Source organism: Gymnogyps californianus, chromosome 15 (genome assembly GCF_018139145.2).
Source record: "Gymnogyps californianus isolate 813 chromosome 15, ASM1813914v2, whole genome shotgun sequence".
Taxonomy (NCBI): domain Eukaryota; kingdom Metazoa; phylum Chordata; class Aves; order Accipitriformes; family Cathartidae; genus Gymnogyps; species Gymnogyps californianus.
This window is the reverse complement of record NC_059485.1, coordinates 19514225-19542176: the sequence shown is the minus strand read 5'-3', so window position 1 is coordinate 19542176 and position 27952 is coordinate 19514225. Positions and strand designations below refer to the sequence as shown.

The window sequence follows — 27952 nt, the reverse complement described above, 5'->3', positions numbered from 1 at the left end:
CCCTGCCTGGATAATCAAAAAGCAATATTCTGGAGCTTGCAACCACTTCAGTTAAGGGGTCTTGTCTTGGAAAACCCCACTCGCTGCTGAGTTAGTGCTCATAAGAGCTAGTGCTCAAAAAACTCCAAACGCTAGAAGGAAGGATACTCCAGAGAGAGCAACTGGGCCACCAGGCTCCCACCGCTTGGGGAACGCAAGAAGTCATCAACACCAGAAAGTTCCTGGACCTCCATCTCTCAGCATTCTTTGCTTTAAAACTAAGCCTTCATCCTCTTCTCAGTCCAGATGCACACAGCCCTCTGCGTGCGGAAGCTGGAATTTATCCAAATTCATCCTTTGTAGTGCCTCACTGACAAGATCAGGTTTCTGCGATGATCAAAATGCTCTCAGGCACGCTGCTGGTTTTCAGCAACTCCGATTTTTGAATGTTTTGAGGAACGCACCTATTTCTTTAATGCCACAACACAGGTTTGATAGGCTTTAGAAACTGCCACAAGAACATTGTGTTACCAAGAAAGGTTTTATTCTTTTTGCCAGTAGCTTTGTTAATTGCACAAAAAAATCTTTTTTTTTTTGCCATTTAAACATTTTCACACATCCTATTCTGAATGACAAACGTTAATTAAAAACAAGGCAAAAAAATAAAAATTCACAACCTTAATTAACTATAGGATCTATCATTGAGGAAAAAAGAAACTGCTTTTCTTACAAGCTTTTCACAAGTGTCACATTTTCTCTTTAAAAAGGAGGGAGTCAAAAAAAGCAAATTGCTAAAACAGAAATCCTCATAAAAAGGAACTTTACAGAATTGTCAACAATATTAAGACAACATTGACTAGCCAGTTTTATTAGAGCATCTCTCAATCCACAGCTTCCCCCCCTTCCCTCCCCCAAATCTCAGGCCTAGGAACAGATTAAGATCCATGTTCAGAGGCTACAGACATAAATACAAGAATCCGAGTGAGACTGAGACGAGTCAATCCCAAACGGCATCCGAAACAGCCCGGTTTTCACCATTTCCATCCCTCCTCCTCCCTTCACATCTGCTTCAGAGCTCTCGGTCTCCTCCTGCTCCTCCCTGGCATATCTGTGATTGTACAGCTGGCTGGGCAGCACTGCGCCCTCCAGCCACTCCACATCCACCTCCCTCGCCAGAAAGCTGCAGTCGGACTTTCCCAGGATAAATTACAGTGTTTAACTAGTCTGCACCTGCCACTCCCACATAAATAACCATCTCCATTTTGAGAACTACAGTATTTCTGGAAAACAAAACCTGCAGCAGTGAGTTGCCTAGGGAGTGGTTCTCCCTCTCACAAATACGGTTCTTGGAATTCACTACGAAACACACATCACAGGACTTGAGAGCTCCTTTTGTATTCTCACTCTATCCAGAGGCACCACAAAGTAAAAAAAGAGGGAGATCTCCGTTACCTTTGCTCAGACCCATTCACCTTCACTCTGGCCCAAGAGACCTCCGCAGGGACAGGTCGGGGATGCTGCTGCACTGGCTCAGCACAGTTCCGCTCTCAACTGGACCTGAGACAGCACCTCCTTCTTCCTCCCGAAAGATTTCTTACACTATAAAACCTGTGGTCTCATCTCCTGCCCCCAAAACCACAACGTCCCCCGGATGCCCTCAATACACAATTCATGTAAGTGATATCTTAACTGCGGCATGTTTAACCAAGGACTTCTGATGCTAACAGCTGAGTTCTTCTGGATGGGGGAAGCGCAAGTGTGTCAAAAGCAGGCTAATGGCTGGTTATCCTGGGTAGTTATATGTGCCTTTAATATGAATATCTACATGCAGGATGACAGTTGCACTGCCAAAGAAACATGTATGTTTAACTAGTATTGTTCGCATATACCACTGACAAACGGGGAGAGTGATGTCTAACAGATCTATTACTAGGAGATGTTCACCACAGGACATAATGCATTAACACAATATTAGCCCACAAATAATAGTGATCACAGGAGGTGAAATATTCAACAAAGTAACATTTACAGCATTAGGCGTTAGATGTCATGATTCATAATGAGTATCTGATACTTTCTCTGTTTCTTAATAAGATGCCCCTGAACCATATGCACGTGCTGCACAAAGCAGGATTGGTAAGAAATCCTAACCCACAGGAAAATTCCCCTACACAGCCATTAAGTTCCTAGAAAAATAAGACGGTGGGAGGGGCAGACCTCACGGATTTAAAGGAACATGGTCTAATTTGAATTTGCTTTCCTTCCTTTCAGAATCCCAACCCAAGGGAGGAGATTGTGCCACTGAGAAGTGATTTTGGCCAATAAAGTTTCTTACTGGCATTTTACTAACTCTCAAATCTAAAATGCAAGAACCCTCCTAAAAGGCTAATACTGAGAACAATTTAAAAACAAAAACCAAAAACCATGCTCTGTGCATTTTTAGAGACACAGGCACCCTTTGGACTCTGGGTTGCTCTGCTATCAATACTGAGAGCATCTCTGCTCTCTAGCCTTGGCATCTGCAGTTCAAGTCCCATGTTTCTAGACTAAAGCTCAGCAGTGGTCTTAGCCTCCCATTTTATTTACTAGTCTTTCTAGAAGTTGGTATCTGGCCACAAGCAGAGTCACAGGTACAGGGAAAAGTCTCATGCTGTGCTAGTGTTGTACCCAGAGTAGTAACACTAAGAACATGTATGGAAAATCTGACATGTATGAAGATCACTAATCAGTACACAAAAATATCCCTGTGAGGTAGGTAATCATCACCCACCTTTAAGATGGGCAAACAGGCTAAGAGATATAATGACCATGCAAAGGCCAGAGAGCGAGCGTGGAAAGGAGCTCAGGATACTCAATCTCTTGGCTCTATGATCATTCTTCTCACCTCTTTCAGACTCATCACTCTGCTTGTGACACTGCTACAATCCAAGACACCTTTGTAATTACTGACTACAAGGGAAAAAAAAAAAAAAAAAGGCAAGAGGTAAAGCAACATAAGCTAAGGCCAGGGGCAACCCTAAGGTTTGTTCCTTCCCCAAATAAAATACCTCTGGCCCAGTTTTAGGCTATATGTTTCTCTTGCAGTTTTCTATGCAAATATGTTGATCTCCAATGCTGTTTGTGGGATGGGCAGCTGTGATTAGCCTTTTAGGAGGCTCATTTACACCAGCATTCTCTCATTTTCAGTAAGGTTTGTGTTCCCTAAGCTATAGTTGTCTGTACAGGGGAAGACATGGATGCAATCTGTTCTTCTTAACAGTACAAGGAATTCCTCCATCGAGGTGCTGGGGAGGTGGAAGTTTAAAAAGAAACAGAATCAAGACAGTGTTGCATGCAACCCCATTACCTTCTGGAACTGCCATTCTCCTCCATGGGAGGTGCTTTGTTCTTTTAACAGTGGCCGATTAACAGGAATGCTCCTCACCTTACTTGGGACCAAGGACTTTAGTGATATTCACAGGTAGATGGGATGTATGTCACCTGTCCCCTTGATGCAGAGAGTCCAACACACGCATTATTTCACAGCAAAGGAGAAAAGGGATCGTTAGAAACAGCATCTTGGACAAGCATACAAAGAGGAAAATAAAAGCAGCCAAGCAGCAGATTTCTGGCAGAGTTGCCTCAGAGCTTCTGAACAAGCCGCCACTGTTCTGTTCCATGACTGTCAGTGCATGGCATGGATTTTTCTAATTAGACTGCAACAATCCGAGCCCCCTCCTCCCCCCCTTCTGCCACCAGGGGAAGGCTCACCGCAGCAGCTGCCTCCGTGGCAGATCTCAAAGTCTGTGTATAAAAGGAAATGGAGAGACAGAGATGGACTGGTCCAGAGTTAAAACCCAGTATCATAATAATATTAATCAATAATCATAGTATTAACAGTAAGTACGGTGCAGCCTAGTGGATGTAGGCCCTGTACACTGCAGACATGTCGTTGTCTGATTGGTCCAATGCTTTTGCTCGTTTATAGACCTAGAGAGGAGAAATTAGAAAAGGATCAGTGCCTGCTCTTGTGCGAAGCCTTTCCCCAGCAGAAGAATTACTTTGCTGACCACTGCCAACCAGAGAACTGCATACTGTCAAGTAATTAGAGCAGTGCAGATCAGAAGACACCAGGTCTTGTTGAGGCCATCTGTGTTTACTGGTGTGACATTCTAAGGGCTTCTACAATCAAAACAATCCAATTCCATCCTAGTCAAAATACATTTCAATCACTGTTCCCTTGCCTTAGAGATGACGGAATTCTTAGATTTTTGTCTCTTGTTGACAAATGGCCCTGTTTAAGAAATGCTGAGTAACACATCTGAACACTGAACAACTCTTACCTCATTGGCAGCAGCTGCCATTGGAGTTGGGTGGTTGACAGAATCGCCCAGTGCAATAGCTAATCTAAGATCCTTCTGTATGTATTTCAGGTAGAAATCAGGTTTAAAGTTTCCTTGCAAGATATCTGTCGAGAGGAATGCGTGCAAAAAATAAGCATGACAAAAGTAAATCAAGCCCACCCTGCAAGGGCATGCAACTCAACACCAAACTTCCCTTTCCCATGCTGATCACCAGAAACACTGCTTGTAGCTCTTCTGTTTCTCTGCTTTCTAGCTTCACCTGGCCACAGCAGATAATGTCACTATTGCCCACTGACAAAGTGAGCTCAGATTTCTAAGCAGCTCACCCTCCATTTCACTTATTACCCTGCCCCAGTGAAATCCTCACTGTGAACTCAAGTCCTAAGCAGGCTGTAGACAATGCAAAGCTTGGGGTGGATTCTCAGAAGCCCTGGCTATGAAGGGGAAGGAATGGAACTCAGCTCTTCATTTCCAGAATACTTAAAATACCCAGAATCCCAGGCTGATGAAGATGGGATGGTTATTTTCTCCCTTCTGCCATTATCTGAAATGCTGCTAGGTTGTGGCAAATGTCCTATAATAAAACAAGGTAAGAGAACTTTACTTTGGCACTTCTGGTCCAGGAAGATGCTGGCAAGTTGTCCCTGATTGAGGATATCCAGAAGGGTCTGTTGGGACTGCCCAGTCACTTGAGCCAAAGTCAGTCCTTCTGCTATCGTTGCCATGAAGCTGCCTTGGACCATGTTCACAATCAGCATCATCTTGGCAGCATTGCCTACTTCACCTGGGAGCGAGACATACCATTGGGCATTCCTCCAGAAGAGATACAGCAGCCTTGCTCCCCCATCCCACACAGTATTAACACTACTAGACTCTTCATATCAACCATTTGGGAGCTCTTCCCTTCCCCTGAAGGACTTCAGAAAACTTACCCATTTTCCAAGCATTCAAAGGAACAGAGAAATCATAACAAAGTATGATTTAAAACACAAAGCATCACGGATCCTCCAAAAGGAGCCAGTATTCAGAAAAAGAAAACTTAGGCTAGAGGCTCTGAAATTGGCCAAGTTCCAGAAGAGCAGGGCAGTTTTCCATACTGCCCAAGGAGACAAGAAACAGATGACACATATGCCTCTCAGACTCCCTGCTGGAATTCCCAGTCCTTGCACTGACTAAGAAACTGCTATCAGGCCCTTCGTGTTTCAGTTACCTAGAAAAAAAGAGGTCTTCCCCATCGCTTGGAAACAGCTACTGCAGTCCTCATATAAACCCCTGTCGCCAGCTGCCAGGATCACAAGCATCCCATCATTAGATAGCTGCTGATTTCCCGAGACCGGTGCTTCCAAAAAGCGACCACCCCGGGACACTATCACCTGGAAAAAGAGCATCTCTCATTAGCTGTGCATGAACAGCACACACTGATGCTGAGTAGGCAGCACAGCAAGAACATTGTTTAGGGCATTCCTATCCCTGAGGACAGAATTTTAAAGCAGAACAAATAGCTCAGACGTATAAACAGAAGAGGAAAGCACTAACACATGATGAGCTGCATCCTGCAAAGGGTACTCGAGACCAAAAGTTGCCCTCACACTCCAGCAACACTCTCCTGCACCCATCACTACTATGCATGTTTTAAGCAGCTGAACTTAGGTGCTTTTGCCATGGCACCCTGTAATGGCCAAAGGAACCAGTGCTGAAGTTGTACATGTGGGGGAGGAATCTCAGAAGATTGACTGTTATGATATTTTCCCCCCTTTTCCCCAAAGGGTAAAGGCCTTTGACAGATCTCTTCAGCCGGAGGTTTACTAATACGTATGACTTCATTCTCCAAATTCATGTTACACACTACTGCATCACCAATGTGTCTGCTTAAAACTTCACCAAAACTAGCTCTCCTTCCTCGTGCAACAACACACACTGCCTTTAGGGCAGAGCATAATAATCAAGATGCCAAAGAGGAACTCAAAGATACCACATCAGAAATAATCAGAACACTTCTACAGAAATCCTCTCTCTAATAATATTTCTACAGAATGAAACATGAAGGTAATCTTTTTCCCCAAGCAGAACATTTGAAATAAGCAGATTATGCATTTTATCAATTTAAGGACAGTTATTAATCCAGACAGTGCTTTCTCCTCCAGTTTGTTACAGAATACCAATCTGGCTCTAAATACTTCTTAAGGGATCAAAATTTGGCTGGCTGCTTGCATTGGTGCCAGCTAACAGCCCTGCCAAATCTACAGACTTTGCTGTTATCACCAGGGAACAACTCATCCAGCTTTGTTTGCTGGTCAAGATTTGACAGTTTATTTTGTTGTACTTGCCTGGGACTTGAGTGTCTCCTAAAAGAAGCCCAAAAATCTTCAGACGCATCTTTATTATCAACAGCTTACCACCTGAAGCAACAAGAACTGCAGTACTGCTGCTGAATCACAGATGTTAGAAGTTCAATGTGATTACCTGGGCCAACTCTGTGACTGTATCTGCATCCACAGTGGACATATCCACATAACACTTCCCTGGGCGAATCCCCTGCAACACTCCACTCGGACCAAGTACCAGCTGTGGGGAACAGAAGAGCGGTAAAGCAATAGGGTGTCTGCAAAGAAACTCCAATCCTGCAGGACAGCAGTTCAAGCAAGCCTGGCACTGCAGTGGTAGACTCCTAGAAGGATATCAAAACCTACCCCCCAGGGATTATTTTTTTAAAAGTATGATCTTTGTTAGGACATTTATTTTTACATAGCTGCACTGCCCAGCATCTACAATGACCCAGGCTACCATGGTTTAGTAGGAATCAGGCCTGGCATTCAGTGACTGTATCTTGTAGTCTAGCTGGTGGAGGAAAAATAAGAGCTAATCCTTACATCCTTTGCTGCTTTTGGATCTGATACACAGGCAAAGGTGATGTCACAGGTGGAGACAACTTCAGCGGGGGTTCTTCCCAGCCGTGCCCCCTCCTGGATGAACAAATCACACTGCAAAAGTCACAAATCCAAACATAAGAAAACTTAAGTACAGAGCAAATGGGTTCTCTAGCATTTTGCTGAAACAAACTCTGCTGCTGGGCCCAACTCAAAAGGAGTCAGGCATATTAATTACATAGCAACTGGGTTGTCTTCTGTTGGTTTGTCCCCCCACAAACAGAAGGGGCTCTTTTGCAGCTTTTCCAAAACCCCAAGTGAAGAACTTCAAAAGAAAGACACAGGAAAAGAGAACACTTAGGTGAAATGATAAGAGATTGAATGTTGTGGGTTTTGGAGGAGAGATGAGGGGAAAAAAACTAGTAAACAGACAGAGCAAAAGGTGTTACTGGACAGTAAACAGGAATGTGCACAGCTGAGACTGACATGTGTTTTAGTGGGCTGCTGCTTCAAAATCTTAGCTCCTTTTTACCCTATCCCCTCATACCATCCATGTTTTGCAGTTAAAAAAAAAAATCTTCTAATCCCTTTTAACAAAGTAACCACAGTGCCCTTCTTGCCTTTGATATTCCACAATATCATCCCAGTACCGCATCTCCCCCAGTTACCTACTTTTCCTCCTCCACTACAAAGAATAAAGCTGGCTAAAATATAAGTGTAATATAAGCTCCATTTTCACTTTGAATACACCTATAAAACCCTCCTCATCCTGGTCTTATGACACAGCAGGTTTTCAACAGAACCTTTGTTACTACAACACGAACAGCACAATGGATGTGCAGATGAAGCTGCGGTCAAGCAGTGCATCTTACCACACCACTCCCAGGATCAACTCCCCAGCACTTGGTCTTTTTGTCCAGATCCATGACACAATGACTTGGCTATTTACATCAGCAGTACTTCCAGAGGCACTTTACATTGCATCCCTCAACACATACACAAGGTCGTAATTTTTCTGGCAACTCTCTCATCTCATACAAAATGGCAATGGGGTGGGGACTGTTCACATAAGAGTGACCATACTAGGACAGACTACAGTTTCATCAAGTCAAAAGTGGCCACCAACAAACACCTAGGAAATAATAATAGAACAAGGTGGCAAGCATATATTTGTGTTTCTTTGCCATCCCCTCCCAGGCACCACCGATTGGTGACTCCAGGCCTCCCTGAGCTAGAGGTGGTAGCTACATGTTTAGAAAAGGTTAAGTATCATCTGTACCTTAAGCACATGCCTACCTTCTCAGCAGTCCGGTTCCAGACAGTGACAGTGTGACCCATCTTCAGTAAGTTGGAGACAATGCCACTTCCCATCAGGCCAAGTCCAAGAAATCCTATCCTGAGGGGAAGACATGAACATTAACGGAACAGAAAGCAATTGGTGTCAGCCTCTCCTGGTCTTGGAAATGATGAAGAGCAAACCCTGGACCATCATGAGCTCAAACATCCCCAAACATCAACAAAACCAAACACGTTCCATGGCGGCCACAGCTAGAATGGGCAGATACTGAGCTTGAAGAGCAAGTTGGTATTTATTTTGCTTACCAAGCATCCCTAACAATTTCCTGAAGAAAGTCTTTAGTCTGCTTCAGAAGACTACCTAAATATTAAAGGTTTGGGTGGTCTGGATTTTTTTGCTTGTTTGTTTGGGGAGTTTTGTTTGTTTGGGGTTTTTTGTTTGTTTGTTTTGTTTTATTAAAATTGCTGCTCTTGTGCTTTCTGTTGCCAGCCATTACCTTATTGAAAATAAAGGGAACATTTAGAGATCAGCAAGTGCTTCTCTAATTCATCTTCTAATTTTTAAACTAAGTCACGTGTACAATGACTTGCTTATATTATTGAATGATACATTACAACCTTTATTTTAATAAAGCCCAGCAAGGACTACTGGGCTAAGCATCACGCACAGACCAAAGACCTAGTCCCTGCTCTACAGCTGCGATTTTGGACAGACACAGAAAGGAAGGAAGTAATAGGCCAGTACAGGTCACCATGAGCGACAATACAATAGTCCCAGATACCAGCTGCCTTCCCCCATGCCTCCCACGCCCCCAAAAGCTGGCAAGAGTTTTGTTCTCCCCCTTCAAGAAAAAGACAACGCGCTAACAACTCCCATCCCTACAGTTACCTGCAACAGGAATTCCTTTGCAGTCATTGCTGCAAGGATCCTTTCATACATCATGCAGCCAGCTTTGTACCAAAACCACAACTCTAGCAGGAGATTCTGAAGCGTTCAGTTACACATCTGATGTAACTTCACGACGAAATCTGCCTGGCAATTCCCCAGTTAATTCTTCAGTATTAGCCACACTACAGATGCGCTGCGGCTTTTGCAAGCCACCTGCACTCTCCCAGCTAGCCATGCTGCCTTTTGTTAGAGCAAACTAATTTAGACAGGTCAGAGCAAGTCACTACAGGCTCCTTAAACAGCCCAAACAAGGTCCACCTATTTTCAAGTCTCTAAAACAGAGGAGATATTCTTTCTCTCCCAACCCACCTCTGAGCCACACTTTCCTAAGAGACTGTTTTACCTGAACAGCTTCATTGTTATTTTGGTTCCCCTGGAGTACAGTTGAGAATTGACATCCCATGAGAACGACCCCAACGGCAAACAGCAAGCTGTGGCCTGAACTCAATTTGAACAGAGCGGAAGTTACAGAGTGAAACAGGAAGCTCAAGTTAGGCTTCTCTCACTCTAGAAAGGAGAAGGGGGACGTTAGAAGAAACCAGAAAGCTCACGTGCTACACAGCAAAGCTCTTGTGCTGGGAGAACACGCCTCCCTCTTCCTCGTCTTCTACATGCTCAGGAGAGCGATTAAATAACCCCAGTCAACTGCCAGGCACTACTGGAGAAAGATACCCTTTTATCTTTCTGCCTCATACAGCATTCAGAAATACTGCTGCTTAATGTTCTGCAGTATGCCCTACAGGAAAAGGGCAACTGCAGAAAAGCCCTGAATTGCAAACGTATCCAGGCCAAACCTTATTCTGAATTTTTCTACTGTACAGCCTCTGTTTGTTTTTAGCTGCCTCCCTCCCTCCCTGCCCCCCAAATCAGAGTTTCACACAAGGACAGAGGAGATCCATAGTTAGAGGGAAACGTTAGGTTTATTTATTCTCAGTGACAAGCTGGATAATGGCTGCATGTATGAGCTGGGAAGGAGAAAAAGGAAGGGAAATGGCTGAAGCGCGTTGGAGATCTTACTTTTTGTCTGTAGGCGTGATACTGCCATTGACTGCTGTGCTGTCTGCTGCCTGGATGGAGGTGGATCCTGTTTCCTGGGGGGGCGGGGTGGGGGAAGAGGGGAAAAAAAAAAGTGCACAGCTCTGGAGGAACTGCAAGTCTTTGTGACAATAAGGAAAATCCATCAAAACCAAGATTTGCCTTACCTCTTCACAAACCTTCAGCTTCTTTGTGATGGCTTGATAGCAGACAGCGGGCTGTATGGAGAAGACAAAGCATTCAGGGGAAGGACAGTGCTGATTTGCTCTGCTGAGCAAACATAGCATATCCTTGTTACATAGAAACAGGCAGCTCACCCACCCACCACTATCTGCAAAGCACGAAAACTCTCAGGCTTCCCTCAACGGCAGAAAATAAAACCAAAACCCTATTGCAACATACTAAGCTCTTCCTTGCTCACCCTGCCCCAGCAATTCAGCCTGTCTTCTGATACAGGTACTGCAAACTCCTCTCTGTAGTTCATACGACAGGCTCCTCTAGAGGCAAGGACCGAGGGCATCCCTACTCTCCCATTTGGCCCAAAGAAAACAGAGATCTCTAAAGCCTGCTATAGAGCACCTTACCTCATATCTATGCTCAGTATGTCAATGCAGCTGTGCAAGCAAAACCTTCTTGTTAATACGAGAAGGCACGTGGCCTTCAAAAAACATTAAGGTGAAGGCTGCTCCTTCCCATGCTGCTTATTGTGAGCTTGTCTAGATTAAAACCGTCAGCTGCTCTTAATCCTTCTGGCTCTGCTCGGTTCCTCAGCTAGATATAAATCCTTTTTCATTTAATTTGATCTTTCCTTTTCCTCCTGATGTTCACTCCTGAAGATAAAATCCTGCAAGGCTTCTGACTCTCAGGAGATAAATTTGCTATATTCTACATGGAGCTTTTCTGGTCCTGGAAATTCTCCTGCCATACTCAGTTAATGGACAAATTCATCCAGATGAAGGAACTGGCAGGACAACCAAAGACAATCAAACAACAGGGTTTTTAAACAGGAAAACAGCTTTTCCTACCCCTCAATGTTCAATCTACAGAATTTTCTACAACAGATCTGTCAAATCCTGGTGCTAGATAATCTTTAATTACTTAAACTATTCACTGTACTCAATGCTAAACCTTAAGGTTAGGAAGTAACTGAACTACAAGATTGCACGTGAGAATCTAATTGCCGCTAGCCCCAAAAGAACAGAATTTCAGAGCTCTTTACGCGTACTTCTTGTACTGAGTCCCAGCAAAGGGCAGGGTGCCAAGCTAGACAGACCAGCAGAATGATCCTGTCTGCCAAATCCTCACCTTTTCTGTCTGGCTCAGCAGGAAGTGATGAAAGTGTGGATCACTGTCCTTCACAGGCTACAAAGAGAGAAAGTACAGGCTCAGAAACATTCCCAGAGAGTCACTGAGCAACCACAGCACAATTCCCTTGTTCTCCCAAGCTGCATGAGAACAATAGCTTGAGGTGGAAAATATAAAATGTATCAGCTGTATCAAGCAGCCTGTTTCAATTAAGCAGTTTACATTGTGTTTCATTCTCAAAACCAACACCATTCAAGTCAAATTCCTCATTTTTGGACACCTGTAGGAAAACCAAAGATTATGAGCAAGATTAACACGGGAGGAAGAGATCTCATATCCCGCTTCTTCCTCTTCCCAAGGGAATGAAAACACTTATTTTCGAGCTTCCACGGAACTCCTTAAAACAGCATTCTGGGAATTGGCTGGAGATTACACCTAGCACTGTCATATGCTAGGCAAATCCATATTAACAGCAACAAAGACTGTAGGCCCAGGTATCTCACCTCCCCGATGAGCATCATATGCACTAGCCTAGAGTCACGCAGTTCTTATTCTCCTTTACTGATCACTTACTTATTTCTGCACAAAAATGAAAGGTTTCCAAAAGCTGCTTATGAGGGAAATAAAATAAAACCACCCCATACCATAGTATCCAGACAGGGAGAGACTATCCACATCATCTCCTCCAGTTCTGGGAAGCCAGTCCCAGAAATGCTTTGGAAACAAGAAGTGCAAAAATGAGTGCAGCAAGTGTATATCTGCAAATGGTTCCACAAAGACTGAAATCTCACTTCCCAGCATACTTCTTAATTGCCCAGGATATTGTCTAGCTTTGTTACACTACAGAATGACAGAACGAGAGCGTCTTATTTTGTTCCTACAGGAGGAAGAGAAGATCTCACTATTTTACAGCCCAGACAAAAGGTTCTAGATTTGCTGCCGCAAACTCAGTTCCTAGATCGCGTATGTTGTAAAGTTTCTCACCTCACTGACGCTTGGTGGCCATTTAAATCCAGCCACTGTTCCAGTCATCACTCTCTTCACTGTACTTGACTCTGGAATTGTGAGGTCCTGAGGAGACAGAAGGCGGATCAGAAAGAGCTTACAACCTGGCTCAGTGGCTGGCCACAGCACGTTGATCACATGAGCACACATACAGAGTTTTGAAAAGCACTACAAATGCCTTCCATTTCACATGCCTTTCCATGAAGTGTTCATATTCAAACACACAGTGTATTATCAACACAGGTGAGGTGAAGAAAACATGAAGTGCCAATGAAGGAATTCAACCACAATTATGGCTTCTGGAGAATCCATTCTTCATATGTAAGAGGAATCATTGCACTTGTGTAATGATGCAATGAGCAGAGAAGCGAACGAACACACTTGATCCAGCATTTTCCTCTGGTGGATGCAAAAGCTAAACAAATGGGTGAAGAACATCACCACAGTCAGAGGTCTGAACTCTTCTAATGCTCCCGTCATAAAAAAAAGTAGCCCACCTGTTAACAGGAGATCCTTCAAAGCATGAGGCTGATAGTCACATCTGCTCAAGTTTGCAGAATCCATGAGACAGAAACTGATATGTGGACTGCCCCATTCACTCAACAGGCCCTGATTTGTAATGTCATGATAATACTTAACGCATCGGGTTTTTTTACTGTTGAGTAGATTAAAATTTATCTTTCTTATTTCCCCAAGATATATAGGTTAAAATAGGTATTTATGCTATAGGTCATAGACATATGCTATAGACATACAGGTCTTTATGCTATATGAAGAGAATGTGCAGGACCTCTGCATGCTATGAGTTATCTTCCTGAAATGAGGGTTCAGAAATGGAATCACATTATCTCCCCTCCAAAATTACTTCCTGAAAATGCACAATATACCTTAGTGTCCACGCAGAACCACAAGAGAAGAGCACTGTTTGCAAAAAACGTAAGAGCAAGACTCCTGGAGGTAATCCAGATTGATGCAACTGTTTCATCTGCTAGCAGGGACAATTTAGACATCAGTCTCCAACCTTAAAGTGTCTAGGGAGAGCCTTGCATGCTAAAATTCTCTCCTTAGAGACCACGCTGCTGTTTCAACTGGTAAAGTGTGGATGAAACCTGCTCTGATACCTATAAAGTCATGTTGGTCCTTTGAAAATATTCATAGAAGCTTAAAAATAAGAGTATTTGAATGATCATGTATGCCTACAGAGCATTTCTAGATAGAGCACAGCAACTGGATTCTTGAATTTTGTGCATCCTTATTAGTTGGAAAGCTGGAATTTGGACTGTGACAGGGCAAAAAAAGCCAAATCCCAACACTGCAGTAATTCAGGACGGCGACATAGATGTTTTCTACCCTAGAGCTAAGAATTTGTGGAAATTATGAGAACCAGGCAAGAAGATGACAAGATTTTAAAATTATTTCACAGGCTGAAAAACAGTATTAAGGCAGTACTATTATATTTTCATGGCAATTTCTTTAATTGTCAGTACATTACTTTCCAGAAGCTATAAGGCTACTTTCCTACATTAGCCTGCTTATTTTCATGGTCTGTGGCCAGACGTTTATCACACAGCTGGCCACCTTTTTGTGATAAGCTGTTTAAACCTACTCCGCTTGCAATTTGCCAGTAAAATAATTTCTACTACCACAATTAACTCACTCAAAGCGCTCTGATGCCCTGAGGTAGTACAGTAAATACAGTAAAACCTGAGCATGCAATGTGTCAGCTCAATCAGAATTCTCCCAGCTATTAGTTTTGATCAATTTTGGAATTAACCTAGCTCAAAGACACAAAAGCATTTTGCAAGTGGAAAAAAAGGCCCCATGGCTTATTGTAACCGAAATATGTGAAGATACAACATGCTCATAGCAAGGCATTTGAAAGGTGAAAGTATGTTGCCGGTGAAGTGTTTTCCTGCATCAGTCAAGTCACAAGTTCTGTAATTATTAGTAAGAATTCACAAATACGCATCCATTCCTCCCCTCCTCCAACTCCCCCCAAAAGGAGAAACTGATGGGCTTTGTTGTAAAGCCTGATTTAACAGAAGCTGGCTCTATTTCCTTCGTAGCTAATATCTGAGATGATCAGCTTCATTTTACTACATCAAGAGTTTGCTGTTCAACCAGTGATGGCCAATCCATTCACAATTCTGGAGATCAAAGACTACCATCTTGACTTGCATCCTGAAGTGCACTGAAAGCAAAGATTGTGAAGCACAGCATAACGTGATCCCTTTGAAGCACAGGCGAGCAAGCAGGCTGCCGCATGGTGTATCAGTTGAAGTCTCCCAACGGTCTTCAGGTGTAGTCTCCGACGGAGCATGTGCATTGTAATAATCCACTGAAATAATTATCCATTTGGAAAAGGAAGATCTGGACCACAACAGTGAGTTCCACAATAAATAAAAAGGCTGGAACTCTAGATGAGGGTAGACAAAGTATTGGTGGCTATCGTTGCTGCCACAACATCCAGAAATAACAGGGAAGTAACGGGGATAAAATAATAATGCTCCAAGGTTGGACCTTTATAATGGAGGATGGAAATATATCCTATAGCATAGAAGCTGAAATGAATACAGTTAATTCTTCTGGTGGATTCCCCAGGCTACAAGAGTTTCTTCTTTAAGCCCTAGCCCTTAAGAATATCCCACCCTCTGTAAGTACTGAGGGTGAAGCTGAGTGACTACTAATCACTTAATCATACAAAGTAGATGAGATGGGAGAAGTCAGGAATCAGATGAAGACCCACATCTCTCACTAATCCTTCCCACACAAACCGAACTTGAGGTATGGCAAGATGAAAGGTGGAGTCTCACGATACAGCTCTCAAAGCCCTCTCAAAGATATGAATAGAGCCACTCAAAATAACTAACTGGTAAAAATTACAGGAAGAATCAACAATATGCTTGCCACAGGTATCAGGCAGCCAAATGGTACAGAAGTAGTAACATGGAACAGCTTAAAAAAAAACCCTGATACTGAACTGACTCTTCCTGCTGGCCTGTTAGTCAAGGTGCCAGTCAACCCTGGAGTCCATCTGCAAAGTCCACAGGGCACTGGCGGACATGCACAACACAAACCTTCTCATCCTTGGGTGGACGCCCCCGCTTTCGGGGGCTCTGATCCTGGGCTCTTTTCAAAGGTGATTTTGATCCTCTCTCTGACGATACAGAAGAGACCCTCTTTTTTCCTTCCCCTGTGCCCTTCTTCAACTTCCCTTCAGACAAACTGGCTTTGCGTTTCTCTTCACCAGCGGATTGCTTGCCTCTTTCTTCACTGGAATTACGCCGATTCTTCTCTTCATTGGAGTTATGGGAAGACGCCTGAGAGATTACAGAATAGAAGATGGTAAGGAAAGAAGAGAAGAGCTGGAATGATTTTCATGCAACACCAAGGATGTGAAGGATTACTGTGCTGATTACTATCAAGCAAAACAACAGCACAGTAACTTGAAAACTAGATATGTGTTAGCCCTTTGAAGTCGGTGAGTGAAGTTCCTGGTTAGTTCTCCTGAAAAAACACATCAGTTTAAGTAAGCGAGTAACAGAACAGGCCACTTGAAGACTTGCTGGGAGTGTGTGCACATATATGCACTTCCAATATACTAAAGACAAGATTAGTAGATATAAAATTCTAGCCCAAGACTTAAGACTGATTTATCAAATCATCATAAGCAGATCAATTAGCCTCTTCAGTTTCTCCATCAGTTTAACAACACTTTTTTTCCCACCAAACAAGACTGAATGGGGAGGAAGAGAGGATGGGGGGTGGGGGGGGGAAACCCAACCAAAAAAACCCACCAAAGGAATGAAAACAAACCCCCCCCTCAACTTGCCAGAGGCAACAAACTCCTTTCACATAAAAATGCATCTGACCATCATTCGTGCCAAGACTTGTTTTGATGCACACAGTAAAAAAGAACCCACTCACCTGGTCCTTGCCTTTGGTTTTTCTAAGAAATTCCTCTACAGCATCCACAGCTTGCTGGAAGCGCTTACCCTTGTTAATCTTTATCATTTCCTCTTTGTGAGGGTGATAAGGCTTCAGCTGCTCCACTTTGATCCAAGCACTAGAAACAAACAAACAAACAAAAGTTAGTTATATCCTCCAAACAGCAACTTTCTCAACCTTCCCACTTTTAGAAACACACAGATACACTTTTTTTCCTCCAGAGCAATGGACGATAGCAGCCCAAACTCACTTGCTTTCTACAACCTGAAGGGCTACGATTTCTGCATTCACTGAGAACTTTTCTTCTGGCACTTTTACTTGATTTCTCTCTCAAGTTTTATATCCTCTCATGCTAGCAGTGCTCCGCTGCAAGCATTATTCATATTCTCTATCAGCAAGACAGCTTTTGGATGTGATCATAGGTACTTGTTTAGAACAAAGGCAGTCTATTGACTGCTCTTGTATCACCAGGAGGAACACCCACAACCATATGCCTCCACATAAGGTAGCCAATAATATGAATCTGCTCAAGAGGTTGTTGAAAGCGGCGGCCACATAACAATTCTAAGACATCGATCCCTTGTTCAAACATACTGTGCACACACTAGTGTCTGCAAAAACTGAAGAAAAACCCAGAATTACGTATCTCACAATAGAGCTGACCACAACTAAAGTGAGCGCAAATGCCACAGCTCATTGTTGAACATATTTCTGATGTACCTTGATATTCCGCATGAAAACACCACTTTCACTTTTGAGGAGAAAGAACCATTTTCTTCACCGTCGATATTTTAAGATAAACTGGTACAGTAGCAGAGTATTAACCTGACTGCAGTCCTATGAGGAAACTCAAATGACTTCCCCGTTTCCACTGCTGCGAAATAGGACTTCTTGACATTTACCACATGGTTAAGCGGTCAAGCACAGGGTGACAACTCCACTTTCCTTCAGGCTGACAAGCCCTTCTACCACTCCTTCACTGCAGCTTAGGGGAATGCCTTTGCTTTCAACATTCCTTGTGGCTCTCACAGAGATTAGACTACCTTCCTCTCTCCCCAAATTCAAGCCCAGGCTTATCAGCTACACTGTAGCTATTTCCATCCTACTGAAAACAGACCTGCGTAAGTTTTAAAAAGCTTTCCTGAGCTAGGATGGCCAACAGTGCTTCTTAGCATACAGCAGCCCAGCACACAGTAAAAACCAGTCAAACTGATTTTCTCTGGTCCCAAAACATCTCTATTTTACGAACATTGACTAGCCATGATTATAGGTTTTAAATATTTTCCAGTGCAGTCTAGCTCCTGCAAGCAAGTGAAGTGGTTTAAATAGCTGCCTTTTCAGACACCGTAAGCATCATGTCATACAACTAAACTGAACATAAAGGCGAAAAGAATAATAATCATAATAACAATAATGCTGCTTTGCTGGATCTTGCTTGTCCTCTCTTCACGAAGTAGTAAAGCCCAGTAAACTCTAAAACTTCATGGAGATATTTCTCTTCACTGGCATTAGCCATTGTTTGTAGTCAGGAATCAACTTGCTTAAAGTAGACTGAAACTTCTTGGGTCACATTTGGAGAGATGAGGCCTCCTGCTAGAACTGACTGCAAAAAATGCTAGCATCCTTTCCACGCTGCCAGTATAGCCCACACCACGATTCCACCATAGCCTGAAAGCAGAACCCAGTACTCTTTTGCAGGCAAAGCTGAATCCTTTTGCTTAGTTTACATCATCTTCATAATAACTGACTTAACGTAATATAACAAGTCAAATCATTACTTTCAGACTAGAGCCTGCCATCCAGCAGCTATTCAGAGAATCCCTCCTAGCTGCCCACACATTATAGTGAAACATATCTTAAAATTCTCTTGAACTGTAAAGCTCTTTCATGTGGCACTCAGTGACAAAGCATCCCTAGGTACTAGACAACATCAGCTCATGAGAAGCCTTTCCATTATGTATATAAAGGAAACAAAATTTTGGAGTACATTATAATAAAGCATGTTAAACATTGTTGCCAGATTTGACTTTCTAAATAAAAATAACTTTTTTTTCTATCACGGCATTCTCTTAGGTTTCTGCACATCCTGTCCCTCCTCACTGCACATGTTCACCAGCTTCCTTTCTCATTACTTTTCCTCTGGTATGGAGAAAGTCTGAAGTACAAAGCTTTCTGGCTCCTGGCTTCGAAGGTGCATCTTGGCACTTGTGATCCCCCAGGACAAAGAGCTAGAGATCTCAGAGACAAACTAATAAGTGAAAAACAGTCTTAAATGCTGCCTCAGGGTTAAAAATAAATTTAAAAAAATAAAATAATAATAAAAAAATTTTTTAAAACTTGGTCTTTTCCTTTCCAGTTTATTCTTTGTGTGTCACCTACCTGGACAACCTTCTATAAGATAACAACGTGTTTTGACACCAGATGTCCATAAAGCGTTTGCGTGCAATGTTTCAAACACTCGAAAACAAAAGAACTTTCCACCAAACAAAATCATTCATGTTTATACACAAGATCTCTCTCTGTTAAGCAATAACCTCAAAGCCAATGAAGGCCAATATTCAGATAAGAAGTCTCTAGGATACAACATATAAAAGGAACTACTATGTCTCTCCTGACTCAGAAATGAATTAATGCCCTAGAAAAGTATTAGTGACATTAAATATGACATCTTCAGTAATGTAAGATGAAATTGTATTCATACTGCTGCACAGAGTCATCTGCTATCTGTAAAGAATGGGCTAAATGGAAAGTGAAAAGATGTAAAAGAGCTACATGTTAGTAAAGGGTTTCTCTGCTCATTTCTCCATACCCTTCCTCATCCCCTCCAAAATACCATTCTTATAAAACCACTACTCATGTAAAATCCATGTTATATTCATGAACAATAAGCAAAACTTAGAATGCTTGTAAAGCAGAGGCAAGTACGAATGTGACCTGGAGCTGCATGGAAAACAGTGGCACAGAAGAGATGCAACCAGATTCAAATCCGTGATACGAGCTTAGCACAGGCAAGGAGACCTTAAAACCCCCAATGTTCTAGCCACTCTCTTCCAGTCTAAATATATCAATTCCTAATGATAAATTGGAGAAAGTGGAGGAATATCCACAAATACTCACTTTTTGCAAGCCTTACAGTTAGGGATGGAAAACAGTTGCACTGTAACTCCAAATTTCTATTACTTACTACAGTCTGGGAAAAAGTTTTACACTGTAGCAATTTAGATGCCCATACTAAATGCTAACACAAGCAATTTGGAAAGTCAAAAGAAGATTGCTTGGTTATTTACAAGCCCAGTGTGCGTGAGCATACAACAGAGAAATCAAGATGGGTTTCCTGCTGTTAAAAGCGAATGCTCCAATTTTCATCAGTAAAACAACTCAAATGGCTGAACTCTGGAATTTGATATGTAAACTTCTTAATGGAAAAAAAAAAGACAAAAATGACCACACTAAATAGGAATAAGTGTCCATGCAGCTAAAAGGAGGGGATACTTAGCAAAAGAAAACAAGCAGCAGGGCAATACGGAAAGAAATTCGAAGTATTAGATTTTTCAAATTTGTGCAATAAAAAAATTTTGCAGAGTACTTACACATCCAAAGATATCAGTAAGAGGTGGAAAAGTTTTGACTACAGTAATTCTCAGCTATGGCACTCTGCCTGCAGAGATGTCTAACAACATTCCAGCTGGCTCTGCTATACAGCAGTCTGGCTACAGCAACATAGAGCTCTGCATGGGATAATGTGCCTAACTGAGAAACACCGGCAACGTTAAGCTAACCCTCTCTGTCAGCTTAGCCTATACCTCTGGCTCCTCAGACTGCCAAAGAGTACCACGTTCAACACCTGGCAAACTTTAAGCAAGTGTTTTCTGATGTCAGGACCTGAAAGAACATTTTAGAAAGACTACATCCAGAAATTTCTCTCTCCTGGAAAACCAGGAGAACAGTGGCAGAAGAAGAGGGTAGGTGTTTGCATCCCAACAGGATATGGAGAATGGGAAGGCAATGAGTGCTGTGCTAAAAATCACTGTGCCTGATGGAAATAGGCTACAGATTATTATACTTATCTTGGATTACACGCTTCCTCCAATTTTTCCTTAATGTATCAAGTCAGGAAGTGCCCCTTGACCCCACCACATTTAGTGAGACTATTTAGTTTTGGTACTGATGCTTCAAAAAGGTGCTATGAGTAAGAATGGACTGCTCCAGCTTCCTATTAAGACTTTGATATACATGACTTGCAAGACCATTTGGCTATTACAGAATATCTAAGGGGGGAAGAGGGCGGGATGGGAGGTGAATATGTGTGTTTGTACACACACCTCTGATGACTGCAGGACTCTCCCTAATATTACTATGAAACATAGTAGAATGATATCTCCAAAGAAATGATTTTTTAGTTTTGACAATGTCATAATGAATTCCCAAGCAGGCCACGAAATGTAAGAATATTTTGAACTGGATGAAGCACACCAAGAAAGACTGGCAGGCTATGGGCCTGCCAGTCTATTAGTTCTAACTACTAAAAGCAATAAATGTACATATATAGCAATGTATAAATTCTTACATTGCAGTACTCGACTACTGGAATGATCTACAAAGATTTCCTAGGACAAGACTGTAGCTTGGGAAATGAAAGGGGATCTTAAAAACTATCTGAAAAGCACAGTTAGAAACACAGATAAGAGGTCAAAGTTCCACTTCTATTTAGAAAGACTAAATTAAAATTGTTGTTTATACTCCCATAATTGGATGCTGTTACATGCTTGCCAGGTCTATGGGCAGGGAACATCAACTCTTCTCGATTTTAGATGAAGAATCTTTATAATGTGACTTAATCTGAGAAGAGACACTCAGAAAAAGAACTCCTAGGCAGACTAGAAAAATCTCCTCACCAATTTGGAGAACAAGTTAATAAGAGACGTTACATGAGTATGTGCCCCACAATTAAGGCAATCACTTAGACTAGGACATGGATATTATATTACTACTATGAACATCAAGGTGGCTTTCACTGTGGTAAAGCATAGGAGTACTTCACAGTTTAAACAAATAAGCAAATTCTTCTTTCATGGGTAGAGAATCCTTATCTTCCAGAAAACCTATTACTTTGAAAGCGACAGAAGCAACTAACTCCACCAACACAAGAAACATAAGGAGTACAGAGCTCAGTAGAAACTTTTGATAAAGCCAGGCCTTAGAGCACAGTCTGAACGCACTCATGCTCTCACTTTTATGTCTTTGGCCAAAACTACTTACAGCCTTCCAGTTAATGTATTTCTTTAGTCACTGCAGCATCGCACTGGGCCAGTAAATATTGGTATTCAATTCACAGGTAAAGAAAAATGCATTTTCTTCTGTGCTGTATCGTAAGCTATTCAGGATTTCACAAATAACCAAAACCTATCTATACACTACACCAAAACCACTTCCAAATTCATCAGTATGTTTTTATTCAACCCTCCACTCAGATGCATGCACACCAGTTCTTACTTCTAAGCAGCTTTCTCCTTAATCTTTGCTATGGCAAACTAGAGCCACGTAAGTCAGGAGGAAACAATTTTTCCCTAGCCCAAAATGTGGCATTTCTGGCCACAGCAGTCACCTGGGAATCCTCAGAAGAAAATAAGACTATCAAGTCTGAGATTACCTACCTATCGACCAACTGGCTGGCAACCACCCTCAGAAGTTTGAGAGAGGGATTCTACCCAGCAACTAGCATCACCTTCACCTATACACACTGGACGATAGGCAAATAGCTTATATCCAGATCCTCACCTGTTGAACCTTGACAGAGTAAGGCAATAATAGAAGAGCTGTAAAAATGGATCAGTGGCATAGTAATGTCACCTTACAAACTTGGAAGTTGCAGAAAGAGCGAAGTGCTAGAAAACAGAAGCAATGTGCACTAGAATATCAGTATGAGTAGGTGTACTCATCACGCCACAGACTACAGTCAGTGATGGAGCTTTGCATCCTCCTATTCATCATGCTGTTCATTATGTAGAGTAGTGACATTTTGTCTGTTACGTATTTCCACTTACTGTTTATACACACCTAGAAAAAAGTATCTGCAAAACACATTAGTTTACTTGCATGAAATAAGTAAAGGGATTTTCTCTTCATGCTCACATTTTAAGTGAAATCATTTAAATTTTTCCTGATTTGGTTCGTTGATTATGCTCAAAGGTAAGGATTTTCTCAAGCAGCACCCCGGTTAGAACAGCATATTTAAAATTCCAAGTCAGGACAGAAGAGGCACACAAGCTTCTCTCTTCTGTCTATCAATATTATTTTAAAAGAAGAACAAAGGGGACGGTATTTATTTTTATTTAATTTTCAGGTAGGGTATGCCAGTCAAAGCGAGCAAATTTCTAAATCATAATTATCTAACAGGAAACGATTACATTTCACAAGCTGGAGATGGGGGGGAGGGGGAGACATGACAGCAACCACACTACCTTACTGTGCCAGACAACTGGATTTTCGCTAGCCAGAGCTCTAGAATACTGTAATAAATCCCAATTATTTGGCAGCTCTGAACTCTTCATTTGCAATCATGCTGCTAATCTCAGCTACAGTACCCTAGACATACGACCACTTTTTCCAAACTTGTCTTAATACAAAACATCTCTGTATTTGATTCAATAACATAAAATACAAGAATCAAGAACAAACAATCAGGATAGAAATAGTCAATCTCTTCAACTTTCAGAACTTGATTAGCTCAAATAACCATGTTTAACACCACCACCACCACCACACACTCTCTGCCCTCAAATCAACCTTCACCTGCCTTACATTACTGGAGATCCAACAAATGTTCCTATTAGCATGCAAGCATTCACTTCTACTCCATCAAGTTTAGACCTCAGTTCTTAATGGAAAATGATTTTTAAATATTGAGCAAAAATAATTTAGCAGTCAAAAATAATTTCCTTAAGTAACATCCATTAAATGGCCTCAGTTCTTGCTACCTTTTTTCCAAAATCTAAAGGGTTTTCCAGTCTTCCGCAGATATTTGTAATTTTCTCCCTTATTGCATGACTTAATGCAAAATAGCAGAAAATAAAGGGAAAAACTGAAAAATTAGCAAAATAATTTTCAGTTTCATGAAATACCCAAGTTCTTAGGTTTTGGGGTTGTTTTTTTCCAGTTTGTAAGTATCTAAGACAACTATGATTTTGTACACATGTTTGGAATCAATAAATTCTGCCTTGCAAAAAGGTAGTCTACAACAGTTTTGGCTTTCCTATACTGTAAAATCTTCCCAAAGCACAGCAAGAATGTTTTCAGTCACCAGGTATGACAGTACGTTCTTTTACAAATGGCAAGTATATAGCTGTTTTACTCTTCTGGCAGAAAAACAAATGCATGCTCTTAGCTGTACCTTTCTCATACGTGGTTACACACTAAAATCTAACCCAGTCACGTCACACCTACTTCCCTAAAAATGGCAAGCTACCAAGAACTTTCCTTCACAGCGGCAACTAAAATCCTAACATGATTGAGTATGTAAGCCTTTACGGTCTTCATACACCCACATGAGTGGCTACAGCATGCAATAATAGTTGAATTTTTTTTTTTTTGCATGTAGATCAAAGACAATCCTTTGCAAAGCTACGCTGCACTGTGTTAGTAAATATTTCTTCCACGAAATATCCATATATGGCACAGTATTTTCACCAGATGAAAACAAGCAGGTACATACTGATCTTCTGTTCCAAAAAACTTCACAAAGAAGCACTTTTTTCCACGAGGTTTCTTCAGATCTTTAGGTGGATTAACAATCTGAAGGTGATTAGAAGTGAAAGTTAAAAAGCACATAATTAAAATTTATACTCTGTGATTTTACTGTCATGTGTTACAGCTATGTAGATCTATTTTTTTTTAATCTGACTAGGAAGAGAACTTGAACTTGTTATAAGTCTTTCAAGTAAATATGTAACTCGTGTATTTCCTTAGATATGGATATGCTGCAGCAGAATGAAAAAGTACCCAAACTCCACTGATACATCACTACATTCTTAGTGAGGTGGTCTTCTCCCTATCCCCGATAGATAGGCTAGCAATCTTTTTTAAAATTTAGAAAGCCAAATGGCATTAATAAAAGTTTGTTCCACTTAGGTAACTTAAAATTTACATTTAAAGCTTTGTCTTTACTCCCAGAACAGATTGCTTATAACATTTCAAGTATTAGTAAAGAGAAAAGCTGTCTTTCAGTTACACAGGTGACATGTGAAAGACTGTAGGTGAGCCTGGACTTAACTTGACCCAATAACCAAACATTTATGGCTGTCAGCCACATTTACAACACTTTTCCCTGCTGCATGCTGTTATCTCAGCATGCTTAGTCCTCATACCTACACCAAAAATAAAAACAAAGTTCTTTCAGAGAAGTAGGAATAATAAAAATGGCACATATAATTCAAGTTGGTTTTTTTTAATCTTTTTGGCCTTTCATCAGAAAAAAACCAACCAAACCAGAAGAGAAAGTTTAATTACTCCCTACCCCCAGAATTATTACTCAAAAAGCATAGTTCTAAAACAGTATCTTGAGAAGCCAGACTCTTTATTTCTACTATTTAACACAGTGCATTTAACCAATTTACTATGGGAGGAAAGAAACCTGTCCTGCAGAAAGGGATAGGGATTAAATAACTAAATCTGGGAAACACATTCAGTTCCAGAGCTGGATGAACTGCTCTCTGTTGCTTTTCATTCCACCTGAACTAACAGTTGTTAGTGACAGGCTGAACTTCTAGATCAAATAAAGCCCTAAACTGGTTCATAGTTTAGATTTGTGGGGTAAGTATCTAAAAAAACCAAAAACCAAACAAAGAAAAAAACCAACACTAATCTTAAACCGAAATCCTTTCAGGCAAAGCTTTCTCTGTGCAGAAGGAAAAAGCAAAAACAAAAAAAACCCCAAAACTAAGAAAGCAACAATAAAAAAAAAAAAAAACACCACCAAACCTCACCTTTCCTGGCCATGGAGGATACCGGCCCAGCTTCCCCCTAGAGAAAAAAGAAAGTATTAGGCCGTAGAACCAGAGAAAAAACAACTATCCCACATCTACCTTTTCGCATTACATCATATTTCTCATATTAAGGAAGTTACAACTTACAGTCAAAACCTACCGTGAAAGGTAAGACGCGCAGTTGACACACAAGCATTATATTATTAGATACCCGCACCTAAACTAAACCTCTAAAGAGTATGCATGAACTCGCTGGACTATCAGAATTTAAGTAAACAGAACAGCAGCAGCATAGCTACTGCCTGGAAGATACAGTGCTATAGTGCTTATTACTCTTGTAAGATTGGATATTCCCTCACAAGGAACTGAAAAAAGTATTGACGCAGGCAATCAAACCAAAGTTCAGGTTGGTAACTTATATCCATCCGGCCAGAACAGTCTAGTGAGCAGAGCAGCCACCGATTTCCAGCTCAGAGAGCTGAGATTCTTAGAAGTTCTCACAGGAAAGCATTAATGGCAGGATCCCCTGAACAGGTGTTCCATTATCACTTTCTTCAGGTGCTCGCCACCACAGTAAGATGTGCTAAAGATATAAAAGAGCCATAAGAAAGGCAGAAAAGTTTATTTCCTACACTTGCAAATGTTTCCATTACGAAAACTACACAGAGGAGGAAGAGACATTACTCTTAGCCCTCAGCATGGTGGCTTTATCATTATCTTACTCTTGTTACTTACTCAGGCTGCAATACTCTCACAAAACCTTATCAGTCATTGTCTTGCAAGAGACTGGCAAAGAACCTGTGGAGCCCACCAGATCCTGAATCAACAATTCTCAGCAAGTGGCACTGCAGCCCCTCCTGACATGGCAATGCTACGCAGACGATTCAGCAGCGATGGTCAGGCAGGAATACTGCCAAGAGCTGTAACCGTGACCATGTCTCATATTCGATGCTTCCATTCTTGTACTGAACAAGACATTCATCAAAGCCTTTCATATGTTACTGTCTTACTGTTACAGTTCTTCTGCGATGACTCTAGGGATAGTACCTGTCTGGGTTGTCACGTACAAAACTAAAGCAGGATAATCTGCATTCCGACACTGAGAGCACTGCACTCCCCAAATCCTTGTTTGAAAAAAAAAATTTGCTAAAAGGAACCAATCTTTACTTACTTTGCTATATAAATTAGACAACTTCAGAGCACTGTCAATTTTTCGGATGAGAAACTGCAGTTGTCACAGCCTGGAGCACACGCTTCTTTTTATCTGGGATATAAATATAAATGCATGCACTTGCGTGTTGGGGATTAGCTATTTCTTGCAAGCCCTAGCAGGACACCCTAGCCTATCAAGTACAGTAGAGCCTATGCACTTAAAAATCAGCGCTTACAGGGCTCGATGGAATCCCCTCAGTTCTCCTGATCAGGAAATACAAAATCACAGCTCTGACTATTTGAGGGTAAAACTGGAGTGACAAGGGGAAATGGCTTCTGTGAGCTTCAACAGGGACATCCTAACCTGCAAAAAACCACTCTTTTCCCGGATTGTCGTGTTGCTTCTTTAAAGCACTGCCAAGAAATGGTATCGTTGCTCCCCCTAAACACCTACTGACTTATTTATGTCCCTTCTCACCTCCCTTGGGAGGAGACCGTATTTCCAAGCGAGCCCCGCAACGATCGCCCCTCTGTCCCGCTCCCCTCACCCCCCTCCATCTTACACAGGTTCTTTTATGCGCCGCCTCCCGTTAGCCTCCGCTGCCGGCCCGGCTAAGAGCCGAGCCTGCCTCCCCTCGGCCCGCTCCAGCCCAGTCCCGTGGCCCCAGACTGCCTCCCGCCACCGCCCCCCGCCCCTCCTCACACTGCTCCCGAGGGACGGCGGCGGCGAGACCCGCCGCCCGGGCCGCGGCCCCGCCGCCGCCTGCCCTGCCGAGCCCCTCCCCACCCGGAGCCGCACCACGGAGTCCCCTGCGGCTACGGGGGGGACAGCGCTCGGCCGGGCCCGGCCCGTCTCGGCTCCCGCCGCGCCGCGCTCCCCCGGGCCGGGCACAGCCCCGCCGCCGCCCCGCCTGCGCCTCCGCTGCCACAGGCGGAGCCTCAGCCTCGTTCCGCAAGAGGTGTCTGCCCCACCGTCCACCACCGCCCGCCCGGCGCCCGCGGCCGCCGCCGCCCCACTCTGCCCCGCCACCGCCCGGCCTGCCCCGCCACTCACCACACCAGGTCTCCGAGCCTCAGACTCACGGCCGCCAT

The 27952-nt window shown here is 42.4% G+C and overlaps 1 protein-coding gene across 6 annotated transcripts; it reads right to left on the bottom strand.

Annotated features, from left to right (window-relative positions):
- Positions 1-893: 893 nt before the first annotated feature.
- On the bottom strand, positions 894-27952 carry GLYR1 (glyoxylate reductase 1 homolog). Of its 6 annotated transcripts, none has more exons than XM_050905762.1 (16): positions 27915-27952; positions 25709-25745; positions 24439-24518; positions 16707-16845; positions 15857-16099; positions 12759-12845; positions 11775-11831; positions 10637-10687; positions 10452-10525; positions 8486-8585; positions 7193-7303; positions 6786-6887; positions 5533-5695; positions 4927-5106; positions 4302-4426; positions 894-3948 (listed from the first exon to the last, which is right to left on the bottom strand). In XM_050905762.1, exons 1-16 carry the CDS (start codon positions 27950-27952, stop codon positions 3874-3876), a joined length of 1662 nt encoding a protein of 553 aa, XP_050761719.1. In that variant the 3' UTR covers positions 894-3873. The 6 variants fall into 6 exon arrangements, with proteins under 6 accessions (XP_050761719.1, XP_050761721.1, XP_050761720.1 ...); XM_050905764.1 differs by having other exon boundaries at positions 7193-7285; XM_050905763.1 differs by lacking the exon at positions 27915-27952 and adding an exon at positions 26105-26137.

Excerpts from the sequence above, each read along its gene's own strand:
- GLYR1 (XM_050905762.1), bottom strand. The coding sequence starts at position 27,952 with ATGGCGGCCGTGAGTCTGAGGCTCGGAGACCTGGTGTG. Across the intron at positions 5,696-6,785 it reads CAGTCACAGAGTTGGCCCAG|GTGATAGTGTCCCGGGGTGG; the intron begins GTAATCACATTG and ends CTCTTTTTCCAG. Across the intron at positions 5,107-5,532 it reads GAAGACCTCTTTTTTTCTAG|GTGAAGTAGGCAATGCTGCC; the intron begins GTAACTGAAACA and ends TCTCGCTCCCAG.